This window comes from Dermacentor andersoni, chromosome 9 (assembly GCF_023375885.2).
Source record: "Dermacentor andersoni chromosome 9, qqDerAnde1_hic_scaffold, whole genome shotgun sequence".
NCBI lineage: Eukaryota > Metazoa > Arthropoda > Arachnida > Ixodida > Ixodidae > Dermacentor > Dermacentor andersoni.
The window spans coordinates 65,701,989-65,724,210 of NC_092822.1; the positions used below are offsets into that span (position 1 = coordinate 65,701,989).

The following is a 22,222-nucleotide window of genomic DNA, read 5'->3' on the forward strand; positions in this document are numbered from 1 at the left end:
AAAGCAACACGCCAGCACGTAACATGCACCGCGCGAGACGACTTGGCCCTCTCTCCTGTCGCATCAATGCGATTCGCCATCCTACTGCTTCACCGCCGCTTACACGAATGCGATGCGCTAGAAAAGCGATGCAGTGCCCCGCTGCATCGCATTAATGTAAAACACAGAAGATTGTAACAGAAAGCTAGTGGAAACTTTCATGGTGTTGTGCGCCACCAAGTGACCTAGAAGTAGCACTTTTGTTTTATTAACTTTGTCCAGTGATATATTCGTACCTGTGAGATATTCGTGCCTGCTGCTATTCTCCAAATTCATACAGACGCGCTCGAAAAAAAAATGTTTTTTTTTTTTGTCTTTTAAATGGGATTTTACATGCATAGGAAAAGAGATAAGAAGAAGGCAGGGAGGTTAACCAGAATCATGTCCGGTTGGCTACTCTACACCGGGGGAAAGGGAAAGGGGGAAAACAAAGATAACAGGGAGAGACTCCGGAAGTTTGGACCACCTGGGGTTCTTTAACGCGCACCTAAATCTAAAAGTGCACGGGTGTTTTCGTACTTCGCCGCCCCCCCCCCCCCCTCGAGATGCCGCCGCCATGAGTGGGATTCGATCCCGCGGCGGGTGACAAGAAAAAAAGTTTCAAAAAAAGAAATTGCAGTGATCCACCTTTTACCGTTCTTGTTACAGGGTAAATGCGCTGGTAGCGACCTATTAGCCGCCATGGAAGCATTCTTGTACAATAGCTCATATCTTACCTTTATTTTAGAGGATATTCATATCTATCACAAAAGAGAATAAATGCAAGGCGACACTTCTGACTTAAAAAAAAAGGAGAACGCGAATGTCAGTTTTATTTTGTATCTGATACAAACGCAAGAAAGTCTTGAACGTGACATGCACACGCGCCAGACGGATGCATCACAGCTGAAATAGCTCCACCTTCGGTTAGCAGATCAAGCTCGTAGCCCACATTACGAGTAACAACGCCTGGTACTCTTTCACGTACAACCAGTGCTTAAAAAGTTAAAAATGCATATGTGAGAAGAACTTCAAGCACACACAACAGAATTCAAATGCAAGGAATACGGGTCGCTCCGGCGTCGCGTTAATACTTCAAGTTGCCGGAGTGTACTGGGACGAGGCCGTGCGTATTCCTAGCCAATCATTTTCGAAAGCAGTGATTTCTCTCCTCAAAATCAAAAGGCAAATGCAGACCGGAAGATCGAGTTGCGATGGAGCCCCGAAAGAACGTGCAGAAGGCGTCGACTAACGGTGGACCACATACACTGCATCAGCTACATCTGCCTGCTTTCCTTTTCACTACCTGTGGTCCCCCGGAAGCTGACTCGCTCAATGTGTTCCGATCTCCTTCAGGGTCAGTAAATCCAAAACTTCAAGGGTAATCAATAGCTGCAGCACTATTGAAATTAACCCCGCAGGGGTACTGCTACGATCGACCGGGAACGCGGGCCTGTATAGCACACCCCTTGGCCTTCTGTACACATAATCCGTCGACGACACGGCGTGCAGTGTGAGAGCGCCTGAAGAGGTAGCAAAAATGTGAGCGTGGCCTTCGAGATCCATTGGATCTCGGATGCCATGTTACAGGGAAAGACGATGACTAGGGCGCCTCAGTCTCCGAGCTCCATGTCGACCACTTCGTCGAGGAACGGCTTGAGCATGGGCAGGAACACGCGCTCGACGGCGCGCAAATCGTAGCCGCTGTCCACGTACACGGCACCGGCCACGGACTGGAAGAAGTTCTGGATGAAGCAGCGTCGCTTCTCCACGCTACTCAGCTGCTTCAGGGTCTGCGGGGGGAGGGCCCGGGGCGTGTGCACAGGAGAGACACATACGAGGAAGCGTTACCGCAGTGAACGTTTCATCCATTCGTGCGTTCATTCAATCGTACCACCTATTATTGCATGTAATTGGTAGCACAAATCAGTAACCATGCACACGTAAGCGAAGGTCAACTAAGGCCGGCAAACGTAGAACAAACTGAGCTGCGAGGTTCAAGGTGCGGGACCTTCACAGTTGGGGGCACGAGCGATGCCGCAGTGGAGGACTTCAGATTAATCGTCCCCGACCTGCTCGGGTTCCTCCCACGTGCACCCAATACGCGAGAGTCTCTCTCTGCATTCAGTTCCCACGGGAATCGGACCACCGAGGATGGGAAGCGATCCCTTGACCACGTGCCCTGCTGTGCAACGTCATCGACAACAGCAGCATAAACGGATATAAAGGAAAATAATATATAAACGGAAAAAAGGATATAAAGAAAGGGGAAAAAATAATAATAATAATAATAATAATAAAATAGGAAGGGGAGAAAAAGGCTAGGTGGCGCCAGCCGCCGCCCGTTACAAAGGGTATAGCCACCATCCATCCATCCATCCATCCATCCGCATAATGTCATTAGAGTGTTTTAAGATACGAGGACGCAAACGGCTTCCGCAGGCGAGCTGGTTAATGGGCCCAAGCGAGATCGCTTCTTGAGCGCAGAAATCTCTTTCGTTCTATTATCTAAGGCTCTCAATTAACCCTTTCAGGTGCCAATTCATTCCCTTCGTCGAAAATTGAGTTTCACCATATTTTTTGCATCGACAGGATGACGAAAAGAGTGTAAGAATATTTCTATTTTCAATTGAGCTTTGTCAAGTTTGCAGAATACGGACTCCCACGCGAGAATTACCCACAGGAACGTCAGATGCAAGATTAGCTATTTCCTGTCTAGCACGCACGGAAAGAACCGATCCCGCAACCTGACAAAATATGCCTGACGTAGAACATTGTCAACAACGAAAGAAGTGAACTCACTACATGAAAACATACTGACGCGGAGAATAGATACTCAACCGTCTACATTCCAATTTGTTTGAGTCGGACACCTTACACTCTTACACAAATTTACCCCCTTTAGGTCGTATCTTGTCACACAACGATAATTGTCACATATTTTGCCCGCATTTCCTTTCATTAACGCTGCGAGCCCGGTACTTCCAAGTCAAGAACGGCATGCGCGTTATCAGTATGACATGGCATTCTCGACAGGAAAGCAGCGAGCGCAGCGTTTTCAAGAAAGGAAACGCAGCAAGACAGACGACGATTAATGTTGTGTGGTTAATATACACCTCAAAGGGTGTACATACATTTGTTTAAGAGCGTACACATATCGTTCAAACTTGCAGAACAGGCGGTGTCAGAAGTGCTTAAAGATGTATACCACTAAATTACGTTCATCAATGCTGTTGATTTCGGTGTGCTATCTTAGTGTACACGATTGTGCACACAAGCCTAAATAAGTGAAGGTTCACAAAAGTGGACAAAAGTTCATAAAAAGTTCATTGGACAGCAGTGAGCATCTTCCAACGATGGAAAAGCGTAAATTTGTCTCTTTAAGAGCTGCGGCTTCAAAACTTGACCAGAGGGCCAGATTGGCGTTCAGTGACGATGTGGATGGGCCACACGACAAAGAATTAAATAAATATTAGCGAAAATAAACTCCTAAACGCTAATAACAGTACTGGGCGTAGACTAAAACATTATTCTAGTTACTCGACGTACTTTCTTCAGCTAAATTTTCATTTTAATTTGCTGCGTTGGCCTTCTAGCATAGTTGAGAAAATAAGCGAAATATATTTTTTAAGATTAGAATTTCGCTTTTACGACGAGGTCGATATCGATTTTAAAGAATATAAAACATCCCTGGAGGAAGCTTTGAGGGCTTTTTCTGCGCCAGAACGGACTAAAAAATAAAAAAGAATGGAAATCCGTTTTGTCAAGATGTTTTGCCGCAAACTTCAAGAAAGGAATGCTAGGCCTTAATTTTCCTTCACTATATAGTAAAAACCCTGTAGTAAAAAACGGGGTTCTGAAAGAACACCTTACTTGCCTTAAATATCCATGTTTAAGGGGAAAGTAAAAATACGCTGAATTAATCTAGACTAGTGAAGTTGAATACTTTAAAAAAAATTCCAATTTCCTTAATTTCTCCGAAATAATGCAAGCCAAACCTAAATTCGTTTTTTATTTGCGCACTGAAACACTATAACGTCGGTACGTCACCTTGGCGTCACGGATTTCAAAGTACTTTTTCGTATTTCAGCAGCTGCACCGCCGTAAACGTTCTCGAAACCGTCGGTGTTTCAACTTCTTTCGAATAAAATGTACGGCATCTTAAAAGAGGGGAAAAAAATTAGCGATGACCCCGTAGACATCCTGTCACGGTGAGCTCATGTGGGAACTGAATAAATTAAATTATGCGGTTCTACGGTGCCGCAACCACGATCCAGTTACGAGGCACGTCGTAGTTGGGGGACTACACGGATTTAATTTAGGTCGCCCGGGTATCTTTAACATGCACCTAACTCTAATATACACGACCTTTCTTTGCATTTCGCCCTCGTCGAAATACGGCCGGGAGCGAATCCGCCTCCTCAAGCTTCGGTAGCGCAACGCCATATTATAACCATGCACCGTGGCAAGCTATACCGCGGAGGGGTTATCTGTCAGTAAAATCCACGTGTTCGATATAAAGAAAATTTTGGAGGACGCTTAAGCTTCGCCTTTAACAGTGGAGCGCGAGAGCGTTCAAAGACCCCTTACTGCTTTTCATGCTTCTCGGCAACTGCAGCTTATGTAACCGTAACGTTTACCGGAAAACGCTGGTTGCGAACGCGATGAACGAAGGCGGGCTTTCTGGTAGTAGAAATCTTGCGTGGGTCGATATCCCGTTATTGTTTCGCACTTCTAATATTTCAGTCTGAAAAGAGCTAACACAAAGGGCATGCGCTAGCTGTCGGTGTTTTTCTCCCCACTACATTTGTTTGTGGGCTGTCGTTCTCAGAATTCGGAGGAATAACTTTGTAAAGAATGAAAGACAAGGTATGAGCAACTTTGGTGGTAGATAAGTGGTTGGGTATGCGTGGTTCGGAATTTTGGTTCGAAATTCTTTTTCCCGAAGCGACGTCCAACGCCGATGCGAGACGCCGACGCCGGATTTTTGTGGCACAGGCTCCTTAACGCTTTCGCGTTAATAATTCGTTTCACCCGGGTTCGGCTGTTATCAGGCGGTTAACCTCACCTGAACGTCTTTCACGTTCTTGATGTACTCGTTGAGGTGCTCCCAGTCCCGGCGGTCGTCGATGAACACGGCCTCGTGGAAACCGTTGCGCACCGCGAGCAACGCGTACACCTCCTGGCACTCCACCAGGGCGCGCCTCTGCGCCAGCTGTTCCTTGGCCTTGACGGCGCAGTGCTCGAGCAGGTACTGTGAGATGATGAACTTGAGCACGTAGTCGCCCACGTAGTCGAGCGGGTCGCAGAACGTCTTGTTGTTGGGACGCTTGCTCTGCTTGTACGTGCGGTGCAGCAGCGCCCGGAGCAACGTGCCTGCGGCGGAGGGGAGGAAGAAGAGCGACGTCACGGTGGCAAGAGGTATAACTCGGCCCGAAAACTTTTGCGTTCACATCGCATCACCGCGTCACTTTATTTTCCTCGAAAACCCCTTTTGGGGATGCTACACGAAGGGTGGGTGTTTACAAAATGCAGGCGTTTACAGCGGTCGAAAACGTCGTCGGGCATGTTGTGGCTAAGGGTTAACGAGGGTTCTTAGTACTTCTCGTTGGGCTAGTTGGTGAAACATGGACGAATGCAACCACCCGAGAGAAGTGGCCGAAAGGAGGATGGCCACGGTGGTAGCTTCATTTTTAAAGCCCGGCACGCGTAATTCGGGGAGGGTGTGGGCTCGGTCCCCATCTGTGGCATGCTAGCACTTCGTCCACTTTCCTTTCCCTTTCACTGCTTAATTCTACATTTAAATTAAACATAACTATTGATTTCCCCTTTGACCTCTCTAGCCTCACAGTATCGTTGTGACTAAAGGAAAATCGAGCGCCACCTCCTTACTCTCCTCGATCATAACTGTTCGACGAGAGGAGCAAATTGATGCACGCACGCAAAGACATTCTCTGTCCTTTGTGAAAACGTATCGATTCGCGCTCCTCTTCTGACGGAAGGAAGGCACTGCGACTGCGTGAGTGATGAAACTTCACAAAGAATTCAGCACTGTCACGCGTAGTCGCTCAGCTCAACCTCTGGCATTCCTCCCAATAAGTGTTACGTGGCATAAATCGCGCCACACACACACACACACACACACACACACACACACACACACACATGCACACACGCACGCGCGCGCGCGCTGTAAAAGTGTCATATATTGGGAGCGCGAAAGCGGGCACGGGACTCTTAAAAGAGGAGGACCACGTGGGACCACCGGTGTCCTGCATGGTTCTCTTTCTCTTCTCGTGTCACTTGTGCAGTAACGTACCCTGCATCACATATTAGGCGCTTTTAGCGGAGCGTTACCGTATACCGGCTGCTATACGACTGCGCATGCTCAACTCAACTCTTCGTCTTGAACTCGTAGCCTCCGAGCCTTTCCTTGACGAACTTGTCCGGGTACTCCATCTGCAGCTTCAGCACCAGCTCGGTCTTCAGCACGAAGTGCGGGTGGGTCGCCCCTTCGGTCGAACCTGACCAGAGAGAGGGAGAGAGTAGTGCAGAGTGCTGCTCAGAGAAAAGCATTAAGCACAGCCCAAAACAGCGATGGAACGAAGATTGCTAGGCATAACGTTAAGAGACAGAAAGAGGGCGGTTTGCATCAGAGAGCAAACGGGTATAGACGATATTCTAATTGTCATCAAGAAAAAAAAAATGGCGCTGAGGAGGTCATGTAATGCGCCGGCTAGATAGCTGTTGGAGCATTAGGGTTACAGAATGGGTACCAAGAGAAGGGAAACGCCGTCGAGGTCGGCAGAAGACTACGTGGAGCGATGAAATGAGGAACTTCGCGGGCGCTAGTTGGAATCGGTTGGCGCAGGACAGGGGTAATTGGAGATCGCAGGGAGAGGCCTTCGTCCTGCAGTGGACATATAACAGGCTGATGATGATGATGAAAACAGCGGTAATTTGTCCGATGCGGGTCGCTTGACGAAAACGGCGGCAAAGTCAAAGGTGCAACGATGACTATAAGGTCGACAAGGGCGACTACACGGTGATGATGACTAATAAGGACAACCATACAAAGGTGACGATAACGATGACAGCAAAGACGAAGATGACAATGCTGCAACGAGGGCGATACCAGACACGCCGCACAACTCTTGTACACGGAATTGAATCCCAAAGGAAAAGTATTTTTTTCTTCTTCTGGTGACCTGTGTCTGTTATGAGGATACACATAATGACGATACCATTGCGAGACGCGAAGAAAGTTGGCTACATGCAGCCACCGTAAGTTGGCTAAGGAGCCAGATCCTTTCCCAAGTACACGGGAACACCGATACCTCTTTGATTGGCATCCACCGGAGCAATTTTGATGACCTTTGTTGCTATCGAAAGAAATGAAAAAAATCTGGAAACTGTCGGAGACGGATTTTTCATTCAGGCCACCAGTTTGTCTGACAATACTTTAGGAAAATCGACCAACTTACAAAAAAAAAAAATGAGGTGTACTGTTTAGAAGCGTAAGAACAATGTCCCATTTATGCCGACTGCAGGTATTGGGGCATCTAAAGCGAACAAAATTGTAGTTAAATTTATTTTTTGATCATTTGTGTAGTTTCTTGTAGTTTTTGTAAGAAAAGTTGACGTCCTAAATCAAAATTCCGCTTCTCGCAATCGGGAGAAGTTCGCGTTTTTTTCTGTCAGATCTAACAAATTTATTTTGATCCGGTTCAACGGTCGTCTAACACAGGACCAGACTCTGCGTTTCACACATGTGTACTTAATAGGATACTCGGAGTTAAAGCTAAAATAAAGCTTTCTCTTAATATCGCCCGTAAAGAAACGATCCATGTGCCTCAACAACGAAGGGTTGATGATGATTCATTGACATTCCCTTTGAAGCGCGGCGGTGCCAAACAGTCGCCTAGCTTGCTTGATTTAATCAGGTATATTATATACTCCTTTCATTCTCGTATTTTTATGCGTATCGCCTTATTCTTTTTTCTCTACCTCAAACCTTCTCTATCTACCTTCTATACCGCTACTTATGCCTGTAACGGATACGGTCGTATCAATCTCTTCCCTGCTTTTTGTCTCCCCAACAACAGTCTAAACGTCTCTTGCTCATCTCGAATGCCCATCCGTTGTTGCTGTTTAAGGAACGACAAGTTTAGATAAGGACACCTTTTCCGTTTCAAGGAAGAAGTTTCCAGGAGGATGGATGCTTGATGTGACTTGATGTGACCAACAATGGCGGAACAAGAAATGTCGCTCCGCAACCGACGTTCCGACAATAGTCGCTGCCCTGACGGAAGACATGGTCCCCCTTATCGAAACATTGGCTACAGCTACATATTGGTTGCTGCTACGTATTCGGGCGCTTCTCAGACATCGGCTTTTAAGCAAATAAGCATGGTGATGGTATACACGCTACCAATTTGAAGCGTTCACGGACACTTTGCAAGCTTCGAGCAGACACGTTCGGAGTCGTAGTATACCGCATTTTATTGGATTTAAGCATCCCCCATTGCATTTCTTTACCTTTCTTAGTTGATCCTCACTCAAACTTACCGTTCTCAGACCGCCTACTCGCGGCTGATGAGCCAGTCGCTGCCTTCGGCGCTTCTTTCAAAGGAGCACTTGTAACCTGCGCGAAAAAAAAAAAAGAGGAAGGGGGACATCTATGAAGCATTATCTTTTCAACAGTTCAATTCGCGTGCTGCTAGCATTTCCCATGCTGTCATCCGTTATTAGTTACAATATGTGTTATTCACAACTGGCCTTCACCTTGTCCCCCAGTGCTGCATATATTTGGACTACACTACGACCATGTGTCTCAGTCCAAATGTTCGATACCGTCGCACTTGTGCGTGCACAATTTTAATGCGAAGACTTATTGAAACCGATACTCTTCGCTTGTCGGGAGGGTTAGTGCGATTTAACTTAGAACAATTAATTAGAGCCAGTGAGCGCACCTCTCTTCCGCTTCACAAAGCAATAAATCAGGACATAGAACCTGTACATATAACGTCGGCTTATAGCTATCTCTAAAGCACACAGAAGAGCGCGTGGAATTCAACTGCTTTGAGTTGCCAAAATTTCTTGCACTTGTGTCCCCCCCATCTCCCCCCCCCCTCATGGCGCATCCTCCCCAATTGGGCATGCGCCACTGTTACACAAAGGGTATAGAATGCTTAATTATATTTAGACATGTGTTCTCTGCGCGTACACCTTGTCACCATTCATATATCGCCTTATCACTCCCGACATCGCAGCGTCCACACCTCACGCTCTTGACGTTCGCATTTCAGCATATAGGCTGTGAACGGCGTACTGCATAAGCACAGCAAACTGGAATAGCAAAGCAATGCCCTCTTTCCTGTAAAGGAAGGCTAATATCTTGGATCAAAATCTGAAGAGGATGTGTGCAATTTATCACCCCCCCTCTGCACACAAACAAACACACACAGACACTGCTGCTCGGTGTAAGAAGCACAGGTTAAGAAACATGCGAGACATTATTTCTGTGAACGTGAAATGTATAAATGTGTTTTCCCCATAAACCTACTATGATACAAGATAAACGAAGAAATGGCGTCTAGTAAGACACTTGTTGTTTTCGTCGTCGAGCGCGGTCGTAATCGGCCGACAGTTCTGATCATAATGCGTCAAACTAGCTCAGAGGCTTGTATAACCTGTACTTGACAGAATTTAAAAAAAAAAAAAAGGGTGAGAGCTAAGTCCATGTGGACGGAGACCTGAGAGAGAGCGGCTTTGAAGGCAGATCTGTATCAAGAGCAAACAGGGCTCACCTTTTTGGTGGAGTCGTGTCCTTCCAATTCGTCTAGGATGTCCGCCATGTCGACAAATCCGTCGGCGTTCTCCATCGTGAGGAAAGTGTCTCGTCTAAGGAAAAAACATAGCACACGAATAAAAAAAAAGCTTCGAAAGCTGGGCAGACCTGCAGATCATGGCGCCATGTGCATTGGTTGGACTAAAGCGCGTCTAACCCTCAGTGAACGGGGTACAACAAAAATATGAATGTCGGTTAAGTAATAACACCGACAGCATTAATGAAAAGATAGGCCGGGAGGGAGGGGGAGGGCTGTCAGAATGATTTACAACAATCATCAAGCGTGGTCGTGAACGAGGTGAAGTTGTGAAGCGAGATCCGTAGGTGCTTAGCGAGTGCTTTAGCTATGTTCTAAAAGAAGTCTTTTAAAAAGTTTCAAGAGTTTTCATGAGCGGTTCAACGCGCTTCCCGTAATCAGGTCAGGCCTCCTAACGACGCACAATATATTAGGGAGCCATCGAAATCAGGGACCCAAAAGTCACACGAGAAGCTATTGGCCAAACGTGCCCAAAATAACGTGAAATGAGCACAAAAAGATCTCAAGCGAACTTTTTGGTAGCGCGCAAGCGGCAGTGCTGCTTAATTCAGCGCGCGAATAATGCACTCCAGCTACAGGCTCCATTCATCCGCAGCACAAAGCATACGCCTGGGGCATCGACGTACCGAGGCTCCTTTCTTCCTCGTGCTGTTGGGATATTGTTAGGGCTGCCGGCTGCATCGTTATTTCCGTACACTGCTCGATTCTCGTATCGCTCTCTCCTGCTCGCCGAGACGACCGACGTCTGCAACGCGATGACGTCACTGCTCGCGGACACACGGCTTTGGAAGCAGGGTGAACGAAACAGGCGCGACTGTATACACACCGGGGCGAGCGGTGTCTCCGCACCACCGGCCGAAAGCCGAGAACCACAACGTAACTGAATGCTACAGGAAATCGCGGAGAAGGAACGCACGTGCCACTCGAGAGCACCTGCGCGGTACGGCGAAAGCGGTCACAGCTTGGAGCTGTAACAGAAACCTGAAAGTGTTGTACTTTTTTGGGGGCGGCGCGGCTGTGCACTACCTCCGGGATCGGCGCACGCGAGAGGCCGCGTTTCTACCCGAAACCTCGCTTTCGTGTATAGCGTTCGCCGCCAGCGTTTCCCGGTAAACATTACGGTCACATAAGCTGCAGTTGCCCTCGAAGCGTGAGAAGCAGTCAGGGATCATTGAGTACTATCGCGTTCCACTCTTAAAAGGTGAAGCTTAAGCGTCCTCCAGTTTATTTTACTGCTGCTTAAGCCGGGTTCGGTTTCGGTACTGGGGAAGTGGAAGAGTCATGACGTACGTTGGCTAGCTCCATTCTCGCAGTAGGCGTTGTCAAAAACAAGGAGTCCACGGCGTGTTTCCGGCTCTGCGGTTGCTTCCGGGGCATGTAGTCAGCAAAAGCCTGGCCTTAGAGATTGGCTTTTGTTAATCGGTAGGGGCCGTCGCTGGAGGTGGATTTCGACGCCATATATATATGCTGCTGCTGGCACAGGCGACAGCTGCCAGTAACGCGGGTAGCATGCTTTGGTATTTTTTTTCTCTTTATGAGCAATGTCATCATACCTAGCTTTTATAACTTACGCGCTCAATGCTGTCAGCCGGCATGTCTTGAGGAGGGAGGAAAGGGGGGGGGGGGTTGGATCCGTCAAATATCACAGGTCGTCGATGATGAGGCCGTTGATGATGACGGAGGCCGTTGATGATGATAAGGATTTTATTTGTATCGGGGAGAGCACTGCCAGTGCGATAACAGGCTCTGAACTTTTGATGATTTATGTCTCACTATAATATGCTTCAGAAAGATGCAACTCAAGAACATACAGTAAAGCTAAGCTGGCGCAAACACGCGAATATAGCTAATTAGACAGCAGCACCCGCCATATTTCGTCCCCACGATGAGATTGCAACACACAACACAGTACTCGAGACCCACGATAGTGGCCTTTCAAAGCTATAAAGACGTTCTGTCATGAAGTGTAGATACGGTAATCACATAAATTTATTAGTGTTTGTTAAATGGCTATAAAATTAGAACATACACCACTGGTTATGTCGAACGCGTAGCAAACATTATGACATAAGAGAAGAAAACCTCGAGAGATAAATAAACCACGCCACACTAACCTACGTTATTAATATAAAAAGTTTATGTATTTGTCAAGGTTTCCAGGAAAATTCGTATGGCCACGTAATATACTTGCACGTGCTTTCGCCTCTAACTTCATCAGCGACCACAACGTCATCTTCAGCAATTAACTTAGTTGTGACGTCACTGCGCGATACGCAAAGTCACGCCTCAGTGAAGCGCTAGAAAACTTCGAGCATATTTGGTGTTCTGTACGGAAGGAATCGTATGGTTACAACCCGGAAGGTATACTCAGAATTTATTTTCTAAAATTCTGTGGCCGTAAACAGCCTCTGAAGACGTTTAGAGAGAGAGAGAGAGAGGCCGCATGCAACGCACGTATACATTACTCTATCTATAATAATGCACCACAGAGGTCGCTGAAAGGACTGACAAATTTCTATGTAGATAATGCCCAAAAAGAAAAAAAAATGCCATTGTACCTCGGGGAAAAGGATTGTAACAGAAATAAAATGAAATGAAACCGGTTCAGCTTTATTCGGACATAAACGTTAGAGCCGAAAAAATAAAATGCCAGGATTCAATCCATGGTTTAACACCTATAAATAGGTACGCCGAATTTCCTGAGAGCAAACGTTCGGCGAAAAAAAAAAAATGACATTACAGTTGGCGCTACAAAAAAAAAAAAAAAAAGAACAGCATAGAAAACGCGAAAATGATTTGTTTGGATAAATACCGGCCGACGTACGCAGAATCTTGCCGTTCCCAAAAAGAAAAAAAAAATAATAAACAAGAAAAAGAAAGAAAACGCTGAGCACTGCCAATGTACTGACGAGTAAGCCACGACAATCATGCTTTGAGTCGCGTTCCTGTTTCCGTGACGCTGTCAACTGATTGTCTGCGCGTAGCACCGTTGCCCGTGAACGACAGACGACGAGGCACGAAATGAATGAAATTAATTTTTACGCCAATTCACGCCGCGATATGTTTTCACTAATAAACGCCATTCTGTAGACGGACTGGGGACGTATTCTGGGACGAGCACTTTCGGCGATCACTGTCGCCTCGGACACCAGGCGCAAGCTGATTGGCTGCTTGAGCACTACGTCACGCGAATCGAGCACTGCGTCACGCGAAGGCAATAGTATCGCCGAAAGTGATCGACCGCGCATGCGTCCCCTGATGTCAATCCGTGCCGATTTTTCACTCCGTCAGATTCCCAAGGGAGTAAAGTCGCGTCTCCGTTTCTCTTCTTAAAAAAAAAAAAGGAAATCCAAGGTGGTGAAGTAAACATTGCGAGCTGTGTAGTTTTACAATGCAGTGTAGCCAACAAAACTCCTAGCTCGTTCTTGTTTAGCTTACGTCGCTTAGCACATAGTTTCGGTTTCGGATCAGAGTGGGGCGATTGCGTCCGCGAATAGCCTCAGCGACCTCGGCTGTGAGTCAGATCGCCAGCTGGCAGCGGCGAGCGACCCCGGAAAACGAAACCACGGCAGTGCGAGTCAGAGACCTTGAGCTGAAAGAGCAACGCAAAACTTTGCGCAACCGGTCGTCGCTGACAGGCGCTCGCCCTGCTTATACCACCCTCCGCAAAAATTAAAAAAAAGAACAGTCAGACGGCCTTGCATCGCGCGCATGCCGTTCGAAAACGAAACTATGAAGCACTCGCAGCACAGTTTTTTTTTTTAAATTATGAAGCCCTCTGTGCAGATGAAACCAACCGTACGTTGCTAGCAAGCTCCTGAAGAAGCCTCCAGTATTCTTGCATTTTCTAATTAACGAAGTGAGTAGAATTCACTAATTGACAAACTTTTTTAATTATTAGATTCACGGCTGCAATGTCAATACAGTTTCTGTAGAGCACATTTGAAAACATCACTTTCAATTCTTTGCGATGCGTTAAAGCTTTGCGCATGCTTTCTTTCTTTCTTTTTGCAATTCCATGATGCAAAGAAAGCCCGCGATCTCTTATATACGCGATTCAAAAAAATTACGCAAGATCTATCGCGTCGCATAGGCCACTGGTCATCTGTCCTACGCATTACATGACTTACCCAACTCCGTATTTTCCTCCTTATTTTAGAGTATCAGCTACACCCGGTTTTTATGTATATAACTTCAAGGTGAAGGTATCTATAGTACATGATATAAACGACATGGGGTGATGGCGTCGTTAATTCTTTAACTGGATATGCACCAGGATATGTGTGGAGAGACATGCGTGCATGACATGACATGGAATGGCATGCCCATTCATGCCTTGTCAATGTCATCTCATGCAATTCATGGCATTCATGTCATGTCAGAAGTTTGCAGGGACAACATGGCCACAATTAGTACATGAGCGGGGTAGTTAGAGAAGTATGGGAGAGGCCTTTGCCCTGCAGTGGGCGTAACCAAGCTGATGATGATGTCATGACATGCATGCCATTCATGTCAGGTCATGCACGCAGGTCGTCATTCATATCCAGATATATACCGAGTTAAACGAACGACCCCGACATCATCATGTCATTGATGCCAAGACACGCATGTCATTCATGTCATGACATTTAAGTCATCTCGTCCATGTCAGGTCATGCATACAATTAATTCATATTCTGACGTATATTGAGTTAAAGCAATGACCACGACGGCATCGTGTCATTCATACCATTTATGTCCCGATGTTGGATCATGCCATGACAAATATGTCATGTCGTTGATGGCATGAAATGCCATTCACGTTATGTCATTCACCATGCCTAATCTGATATATGTACAGTCGAAGAAGCGACCGCGACAGTACCACAAATTCTACCATATTGTCAAATTCTGCAATGGCGGCATTCAATTGGCAGCTGGCAATATGAAAAATTCGACAATATGGCGGCATTTGGCAACGCCCAGAATTGTAGCCCCCCGTCACTCATCTTTTGCGAACACGCCGAATGTGACGCTAGAGTGACGTCACGCCTCGCATATGCAAAAAAAAAAACGAACCCCCCCCCCCCCCCCCCGGAACATTGCCTCAGCCATAAAGGAAGGAAACAAACAAGGAGAGTCACGCATTTAGCCTCGGCAAGCGCTCCATTCTCCTCACCCCTTTCCTCGCAGTATTGGTTGCAACATGTGATCTCCGAGACTCGTCGCATTGGCCTGGAACGTTTGGTTCCCGGCAGCATTCAGTCGATGCGCACTTCATCGGCTGCGTTGCCGCGGCTCTACCTGCCGAGCGGGAGCACTAAAACCTACCGCGCGCTCTGACGCGACGACCATGTGCTGCGCCACTACCGTTTTTGGCTTCAGTCGTGTTGCGCGATGCTGTCTCCCAACTTTTTTTTCTCTTTCCTCCACGGCCTCGTCTTACTCACCCGTGGGACTGGACTCGCAAATGAAGTCGGCTAACGCTGACTAACGCTGACTCACCGAAAACGAAACTATGGCAGTCAATGACCGAACATGCGCTTTTTTTCGCCGTCGCACTGGTCGCACGGCGATTGAAATCACCGTTCGGAGCTCTCACTCAACCCACCCCATTTCCTGAGACGCAGACGCGCCAGCTAGATGCTTCAGTGAGTACGCTGAACCCCGACGGATGCCCGACGTGTCAGCCGACGCGTATCGGTATAGGAAACTGCGAGCCGACGCTCCGAAAGCTAATAAACGCTCAGCTGCTGCCTTGTCCTCTGTGTTGTTCCGACAAACGGTGCAGCTTGACGCAGTAAAAGCAGCTCTTTTTCACGTAGTCGCCGGAGTTAAAGTACGGTGTTTATCCGTAGCGAGTTAGTGCAGGCGCTTCGTCGATGTTCAAGCCATTTTTTTAAAGCAAATACCTTTCTTTGCCTCTTTGTTCTGTTTTAGTGATTGGTCGGTGTGCGTTGGGCGCATTCGGCAAGCAAAACGTTGGTTCGTTCGGTTACAATGACAATCGTCGACGCAGTTTCTGCACAATATATTTTTTTTTCGTCCCCGTGTTGCAGTGCTGAAAGCTACTATGAACCTTGCGTAACTATTTCGTTGGCAGAAGAATGAACACCGCGAAACTATAAACAACAGGGGAAACACACAGGGCAACTCCATCGCGTTTGTCCCCTTTTCGCCGTCGTCTAAATTCGCGCTGTTAATCACTTCGCCCATGTGAACCGGGTAGCCCAGCAACACGCAGCGTGTTGTTAGACTATATTGAGCTGCTTCAGTGCCTTCGCAGTCTGCTCAACCTTTGGTCCTAGTTACCCGCATCGTATCACCATAATGAATAGAGAAGAAGGAAACGCTTTTCCGTGTGCTTTTATCCTCGTATTCGCCTAAGTTCGCGCTTTTTATTCCTTCGAACGAACAAGCCGATAAACACTAACAAACAAATGCCTTCAAAGTTTCATTGACAGCACAAGTACAGCAGAGAGGACAACAGAGAACAGAGCGTTTACTTCCAACAGTTTATTTTCTTTTTGGAAAGCATCGCTTTATATAGAGTCACACAGAAGCACAACAGTCATGCGCAGAACGCAGCGATAGAGAGAAAGAAAGCCACACAGAAAAATTCAACGTAGTGATAGCTCGCAGTCTCTTGTCTCCTTGTCAGTGAGAGCGACAGAGGGGGTACTGACGCAGCCATCCTTTAAGCATAATTTTTTTTTCCGCTTCGATTATCTCGCGCGTGACACGATCTCCGTATTTTGCGATGATACTACACTCTGTGAACCTTGGGCTGCATCCACACCTGCTGCAGTGGGCAGAAAGCCATCCCTGCTTTGCGAGGTCTACATTGTACGTGTGTCTTTTAGCCTTTCGTTAACGCATCGGCCTGTCTGTCCGATGCAATAAGTACCACAGCTAGGACAGGGGAATCTGATGCTGGGGCGGACATTTTACACAGGTTGCCTAATTTTTCACCTTTTCACTGAATATAACCCATCTGTTTTTCTGGTTATCGGATTGTAACAAAACGTGCAGCATTTTAAAGTTCAAGTGTAGGAAATCGTCCCCCACCGTCTCTTATAAACAAGCATGTGAAGGAAAATTACCACACCTTCGCCGTAGGAGTGAAGCTATGAATGCGATAACAGTGCACTACAGTACCGTATAGACTCATTTTGACGATGCGCGCGTGCGGCGTCAGCGCACCAAACGCGATTGCTTCTTGGTACAAACTTTTTTTGTCTCAATGTTTTGGGCTGCCAAGTTGGAGGTTGGACACGGGTTTATACGGTACTACACGAAATAAGGATCGTAGCTTTCGGGGCAGTATGAATCGCAGTAAGCATAAGCACGTGACGAAACCCGTATGAACGGGGAGAACTCGATGACCACGATCGACGAGCCGAGAGAATGCTGGCGCTGCTGAGAAACGCGTGACGCGGTGCCACCACGTGCTTGTCCGAAAGCTTACGCGTTCCCACGTTCCACGTTGCCACTCCGCTCATCGTTGAGTGTGTGCCGTGCATCGGAAACATAGCAGGTCACATGACCAACGATCTCGGAGTACCTGCGATCCATCTATAGGGTTACCACTAGGCGCTCATCGAGACACCAAAGATTTATGGAGCGGGAAGGTGCAAGAATTGAAAGTTCAAACTGACAAGTGGGGCGGATGTGATTTCTCAATAGTCGCACGCGCGGCCATTTGCAGGATCTCCTTGATGTGCAAGCTATAGTATCTGCTGCAAGTCCTGAGCTGTTCCCGATTCAGTTTTAAGAAATTTCGTAAGAGTATTCGCCCTGTTTCTTCGGCAGTCCGAATATGAAAGTACATATTCATATTTATTGAATAGTACATTATTGAAAAGTACATTTATTGACATATAAATGTCAAGCACTCTTCGTCTTTGAGTTTCTTCAAGAAAACATTATTCACTTTTCTACTAGTAGCCAAAATAATCCACATATCTAGCTGTTCACTTCACTCCTGCTCATTTCCTTGCCGTTTTTTTTTTTCTTTTTCTTTAGTTTTTCATTTATAGCCTTCATAAGTATTTTGGTTTGTTCTGTTGCGAATGCCTTAAACTACTGTTTTAATTGTACGACTAGCTATTGACTTTATATTACTTTACAGTTTGTACATATACTTTGTATAATCTTCCTCATAGTGACTACTGTATTGCTGTTTTATGCCTTGTATTTCCTTTAATGTATATATTTTCTGACAGGAGGTCCCCTTTCAGCCACATGCTCTGGGACCTCCTTCTGTATACTTGTGTAAACATGTATGACTCCTCCTTATTAAAGAAATAAATAAACTGAAAAAAAAGCGGAAGCAACCTGTTTCGCAAGTTAGGTCAGGGAAGCCTGCCGCTACCGAACTTGTTAACTTGTTAACAACTTAAAGCGACTGGTTTCTACATTTTCGTTCCTGCGAGGCGCAACGAACCCTTTCTTGCGAGCAATTATTCAATTCCGATTGAGCAATGCCTTATCTTACTTTGTTGTCTCGATGAGAGAATACGGGTGCTACGCAGCGAATAAACTTTTACCTGAAGTGGCAATGCCAGTATGTTTTATCAACCACAATTTTTCCATCGATTATATTAGTCTGCTGAGACATATAAGCGGATAAGCTCGGATTTATTAGACGTGATGTTCCCAGAACAACTGTATCGGTTAATTTACTGTGAAGGGAAAGGTGAACTAAAACGTCTGAAACGAATGATGCTAGCAGAGGTAGTGAAAACTTTACTTTTTAAACTACTTGCTAATACCTTTCCGGTCAAAGCTTGACCAGAAGAAAAAGTGGAATATTTACCGTGAGGAACTAACTGTTTACTCTGCAAAAAACCAGAATCTATAGAACACGTATTTGTGGATTGTTGGTGGGCGGTCTTCCATTGGGATATTAATGCAAAGGACTGTTGCCAAGCAACTGACGAAAACGCCGTTAGTCACTGCAAATAGCCAAGTGGACGCACAGAAGTTTCAAACGGTCAACTGTAACGGATGTGCGTACTAGCCTGACATGATCACATCAATCGAGAACGTGACTGAAATCGCAAACCGCCGTTCTAGGTATAAAGCTAACGATGTTACAGGACAAAATAACCTAGCGGCCATTGTTCTTTAAGTTGTTATCGTTTAGTGAAAACAAAAAAAGCAGACAGAAAGTAAATTTTCTTCACTAAGCCTTTTCACTTCGATGTGTTCGTTAGTTTTTCTGCTCCAACAAATTCTCAATGAGAAAGCATGTCGCTAAGCGTTTGCTGTCTCTTAAATTCCTCTAGAGTGACCGTATCACTGCGAACATAGCCATAGCGGCTACTTATCTTTCGGCTAAGACGTATGTAAATACACGAGTGCAGATACGATCCTCTGCGACTAGGGGTCAGCGTTTATTATCGTGGTGGTCCAGTGTGCCTGCATATTTAACAATACCGTCGGGTACAACAGGTTGATAACGCGGAACCTCCGGCAACAATACAATTACGGTCGGGTACTTGATTTATTTTATTTGTCCGAAGCGCGAGCTGAGTTCGCGCATGCGTATACGAACGACGAATACGTCCGAGAAATTTGAGACTGACGTCAATCCACGAGGTCACTTATGTAGCGATTTTGGTTCATATCCAATACGCTATTGGATCACTGTGATCTCCATTTATGTAACATGAGATGGACACGCAGTAACATTTCAGAAGTGGAAGCGTTTAGGCTGCATTTGCCCGCATACCGGTCTGACTCGCGCTGATGCAAAAGAAGGCTGTATTATTTTCAAAATGTTCAAAGTCAAAACTCGCACAACCTCCGACGCCTCTTTCACGATACGGACCCGGGGCTTCTTCGGTGTTGTCTCGAGCGCTCGCAATTAAGCGCATCGCTTGCTGCCTTCTTTAACACATCTAACGCGAGGAGTAAACGAAGAGGCCTCGGATGCTTTTGGACTTATAAGGCCGGTACCGCGGTAAGTCCTTTTTGCTCTCTCGTTGCAGTCTGCTTCCTACGCTTGACACGCTTTGAAGGGTAACTCGAGCAGCTCCGAAATATCGTCGCACCTGTGCCGCATCTGCAGGACGTGTTCGACCGGGTTCTGCTGGCTAGCTACAACGGCCGCCGTGCCGAGCAGTCCACGTCTTGGTGGGAAAAGCAGTATAAAAGTGCTTTTCGCTGACGTGATCCACTGGTTGAAGTTATGGCCTTCCTCCGCAGTTTTTAGCTTCTCGTACCTATTGGTATTCTTGCTGGGGGAATATCTTGGCATTCCATTGCGATGTGCTGAGTAGTTTGCGGAATTTCGCTGCAGCAGACGACACATGCCTTAATCCCGTTGCGAATATCTGCTGCGGTGCGTTTTTTTGTCCTCGGGCAGGCAACACGAACCTCAAATAGCAAGGCGCTGCCCTTTGTGTTATCGTACAGATTTTCTCTCCGAATTTCTTTCATGCCGTATACTCGCAAATCGCCACGGTCTCTCTTTGTTTGCGTCCTTTGCATGCAATTTATCGTCTATATTTCTCTCACTTTCATTTCGATGACTTCTGGTCGTCTATTTGTACCTTCATTTACCCTGTAGTTTGTTGTCAGCCTTCTTGACTTCTGCTTCCATTCCGTGTCCATCCATGGGTCTGAGCTGCAGATATTTGTGCAGTTAGGCCGTCCATTTTATTTCATCCACGTTCCCGAGTCTTTCTTCACAACTAATTTTACGCTGCGCTGCTCTGACTTCAAAAGAGGCCCAACCAAGGTCACTCTGCACTGCCTGATTTGTGGTTTTACTGTGGGCCCCCAACGCCAATCGCCCCTGCCAACCTTTGGTAAATCTCTATGCCCGACAAGATCTGTGATGTTAAGCAAATAATTGAATTTGCGAACGTTAACTTGCTCCGAAACGAGCAGAAAAACTTGCACCGACTCCGCCATTGGAATTCAACATTAGACTTAAGGGTCGCATGAAGATGCGTGATAGTGATACGAATGGCAAACTTTATAAAAAGAACAAAAAGAATGCAAGGACAACATTTCGAGTAAACAGTCCACTAATGTTACACATGTCCACTTTCCGTCGCCGTGCCATCTAAAGGAATTCACGAGAACGAAACAAAAACTATACACGCGTGACGTTTCGACGGGACTGCCGCCACGGGAAAGTGACAGGAAAGTAGATACGCATGCGCTTGGAACGCCTACAAAGAAAGGGTGGTGCGAGCGTAGACATTGTAGATACATCCGACTCGGGTCAAAGTGTATCTGTTCTGATCAGCTTAGTACTTGATACGGATCCCATTTCGACCCAAGATGTCAAACTTATTTTTGCAAGCTGCCGGAGTGCTTGGAGCCTGCTTCACCTCCGCCGCGGGTTGGCCCGGTATCGTACTATCTTCGGGATTGGCCCACAATATTTGCACACGCACGCGAAAGAAGCACGGAAGCATAGCCATGAACAGCTTCGCTGTAAAATCCTGTAGGCGCCACTTTTCAAGTTTTACACAATTTTAAATGAAGTAAAATAACTATTGCGTAATACATGGCACCAAATATCACATCCACGTCATATTATACAACCCGCGATCAACTTCCCGCCTCACATTGTTGTAAACGATAATGGCGGAAGAACTGATTTAGCAACAGCAGGAAACGGACGCGTTCGAACGTTGTCTGCGCAGCAGGCTTTTTGAAGCATAGATAAGGCCACTGGTTTGAGGCACCCCTTCCTTCGGCTTCCTCGCTCCGTCCGTTAATTCCCTTCTCTCGACCGGACTGTACGGCGGGAAAAGCGGATGTCATAAAAGCTAACGTAATTTGGAGTCTTCGATGTTTGTCTGAGCCACTCGATTTAGAAAGCGAACGGGCATTAGAGACCAAGCTGGACGAAACACGCGACCGGCGCGAATACGACTCAATGCCAACTTGTTGCTATCGCGCAAAACCCGGCTTCTTTAACTTGTCCGGCATCCGTCGCACGCGCACAGATAACGCACGCTGAACGCGGAGCGCTCACAGAGTGCCCAACGCTCTCGCGCGACAGCGAGCAACACAAAACAAAGGCTGGGACACTGGCGGGAGCCGCAAGCAAAAAAACCCGATAGAAAGCGTGAGACAATACTCACCTGCGGTTTGAGACAGCGAGGCTTATGACGGCCTATGACGTGTATAGGGATCGGGTGACAAAATCTGCAGCGGGTCCCCGACTGTGTTGCTGTTGTCACGGCTGCTGCCGGCGCTAGCTGTGCAGACGACGCCGTGAAAGCGATTGAGCCGCTGCTGGGGCTGCGGTACGCTGCCGCTGCCGCCGGCTCGACAGCCCCAAGCGACCTCTACAACTCGCGCACGAAGGA

The 22,222-nt window shown here is 46.8% G+C and overlaps 1 protein-coding gene and 1 pseudogene across 1 annotated transcript; one reads left to right on the top strand and one right to left on the bottom strand.

Moving 5' to 3' along the window:
• Positions 1-823: 823 nt before the first annotated feature.
• LOC126528184 (ribonuclease 3-like) lies at positions 824-22,211 on the bottom strand. The gene is made up of 6 exons (XM_050176060.3): positions 21,995-22,211; positions 9,828-9,921; positions 8,587-8,662; positions 6,417-6,542; positions 5,087-5,394; positions 824-1,811 (listed from the first exon to the last, which is right to left on the bottom strand). The coding sequence occupies exons 2-6, from the start codon at positions 9,900-9,902 to the stop codon at positions 1,632-1,634; spliced, it is 765 nt and encodes a 254-aa protein (XP_050032017.1). The 5' UTR covers positions 9,903-9,921; positions 21,995-22,211; the 3' UTR covers positions 824-1,631.
• Positions 21,108-21,286, top strand: LOC126528665 (U2 spliceosomal RNA; annotated as a pseudogene).
• Positions 22,212-22,222: the final 11 nt, after the last annotated feature.

What these genes read in the sequence shown, in the direction of transcription:
- LOC126528184 (XM_050176060.3), bottom strand. Translation starts at nt 9,902, where the DNA reads ATGGAGAACGCCGACGGATTTGTCGACATGGCGGACATCCTAGACGAA. An exon ending in GACACGACTCCACCAAAAAG is followed by an intron (nt 8,663 to 9,827) that starts GTGAGCCCTGTT and finishes TTTTTCGCGCAG; the next exon opens with GTTACAAGTGCTCCTTTGAA. An exon ending in GAGTAGGCGGTCTGAGAACG is followed by an intron (nt 6,543 to 8,586) that starts GTAAGTTTGAGT and finishes CTCTCTGGTCAG; the next exon opens with GTTCGACCGAAGGGGCGACC.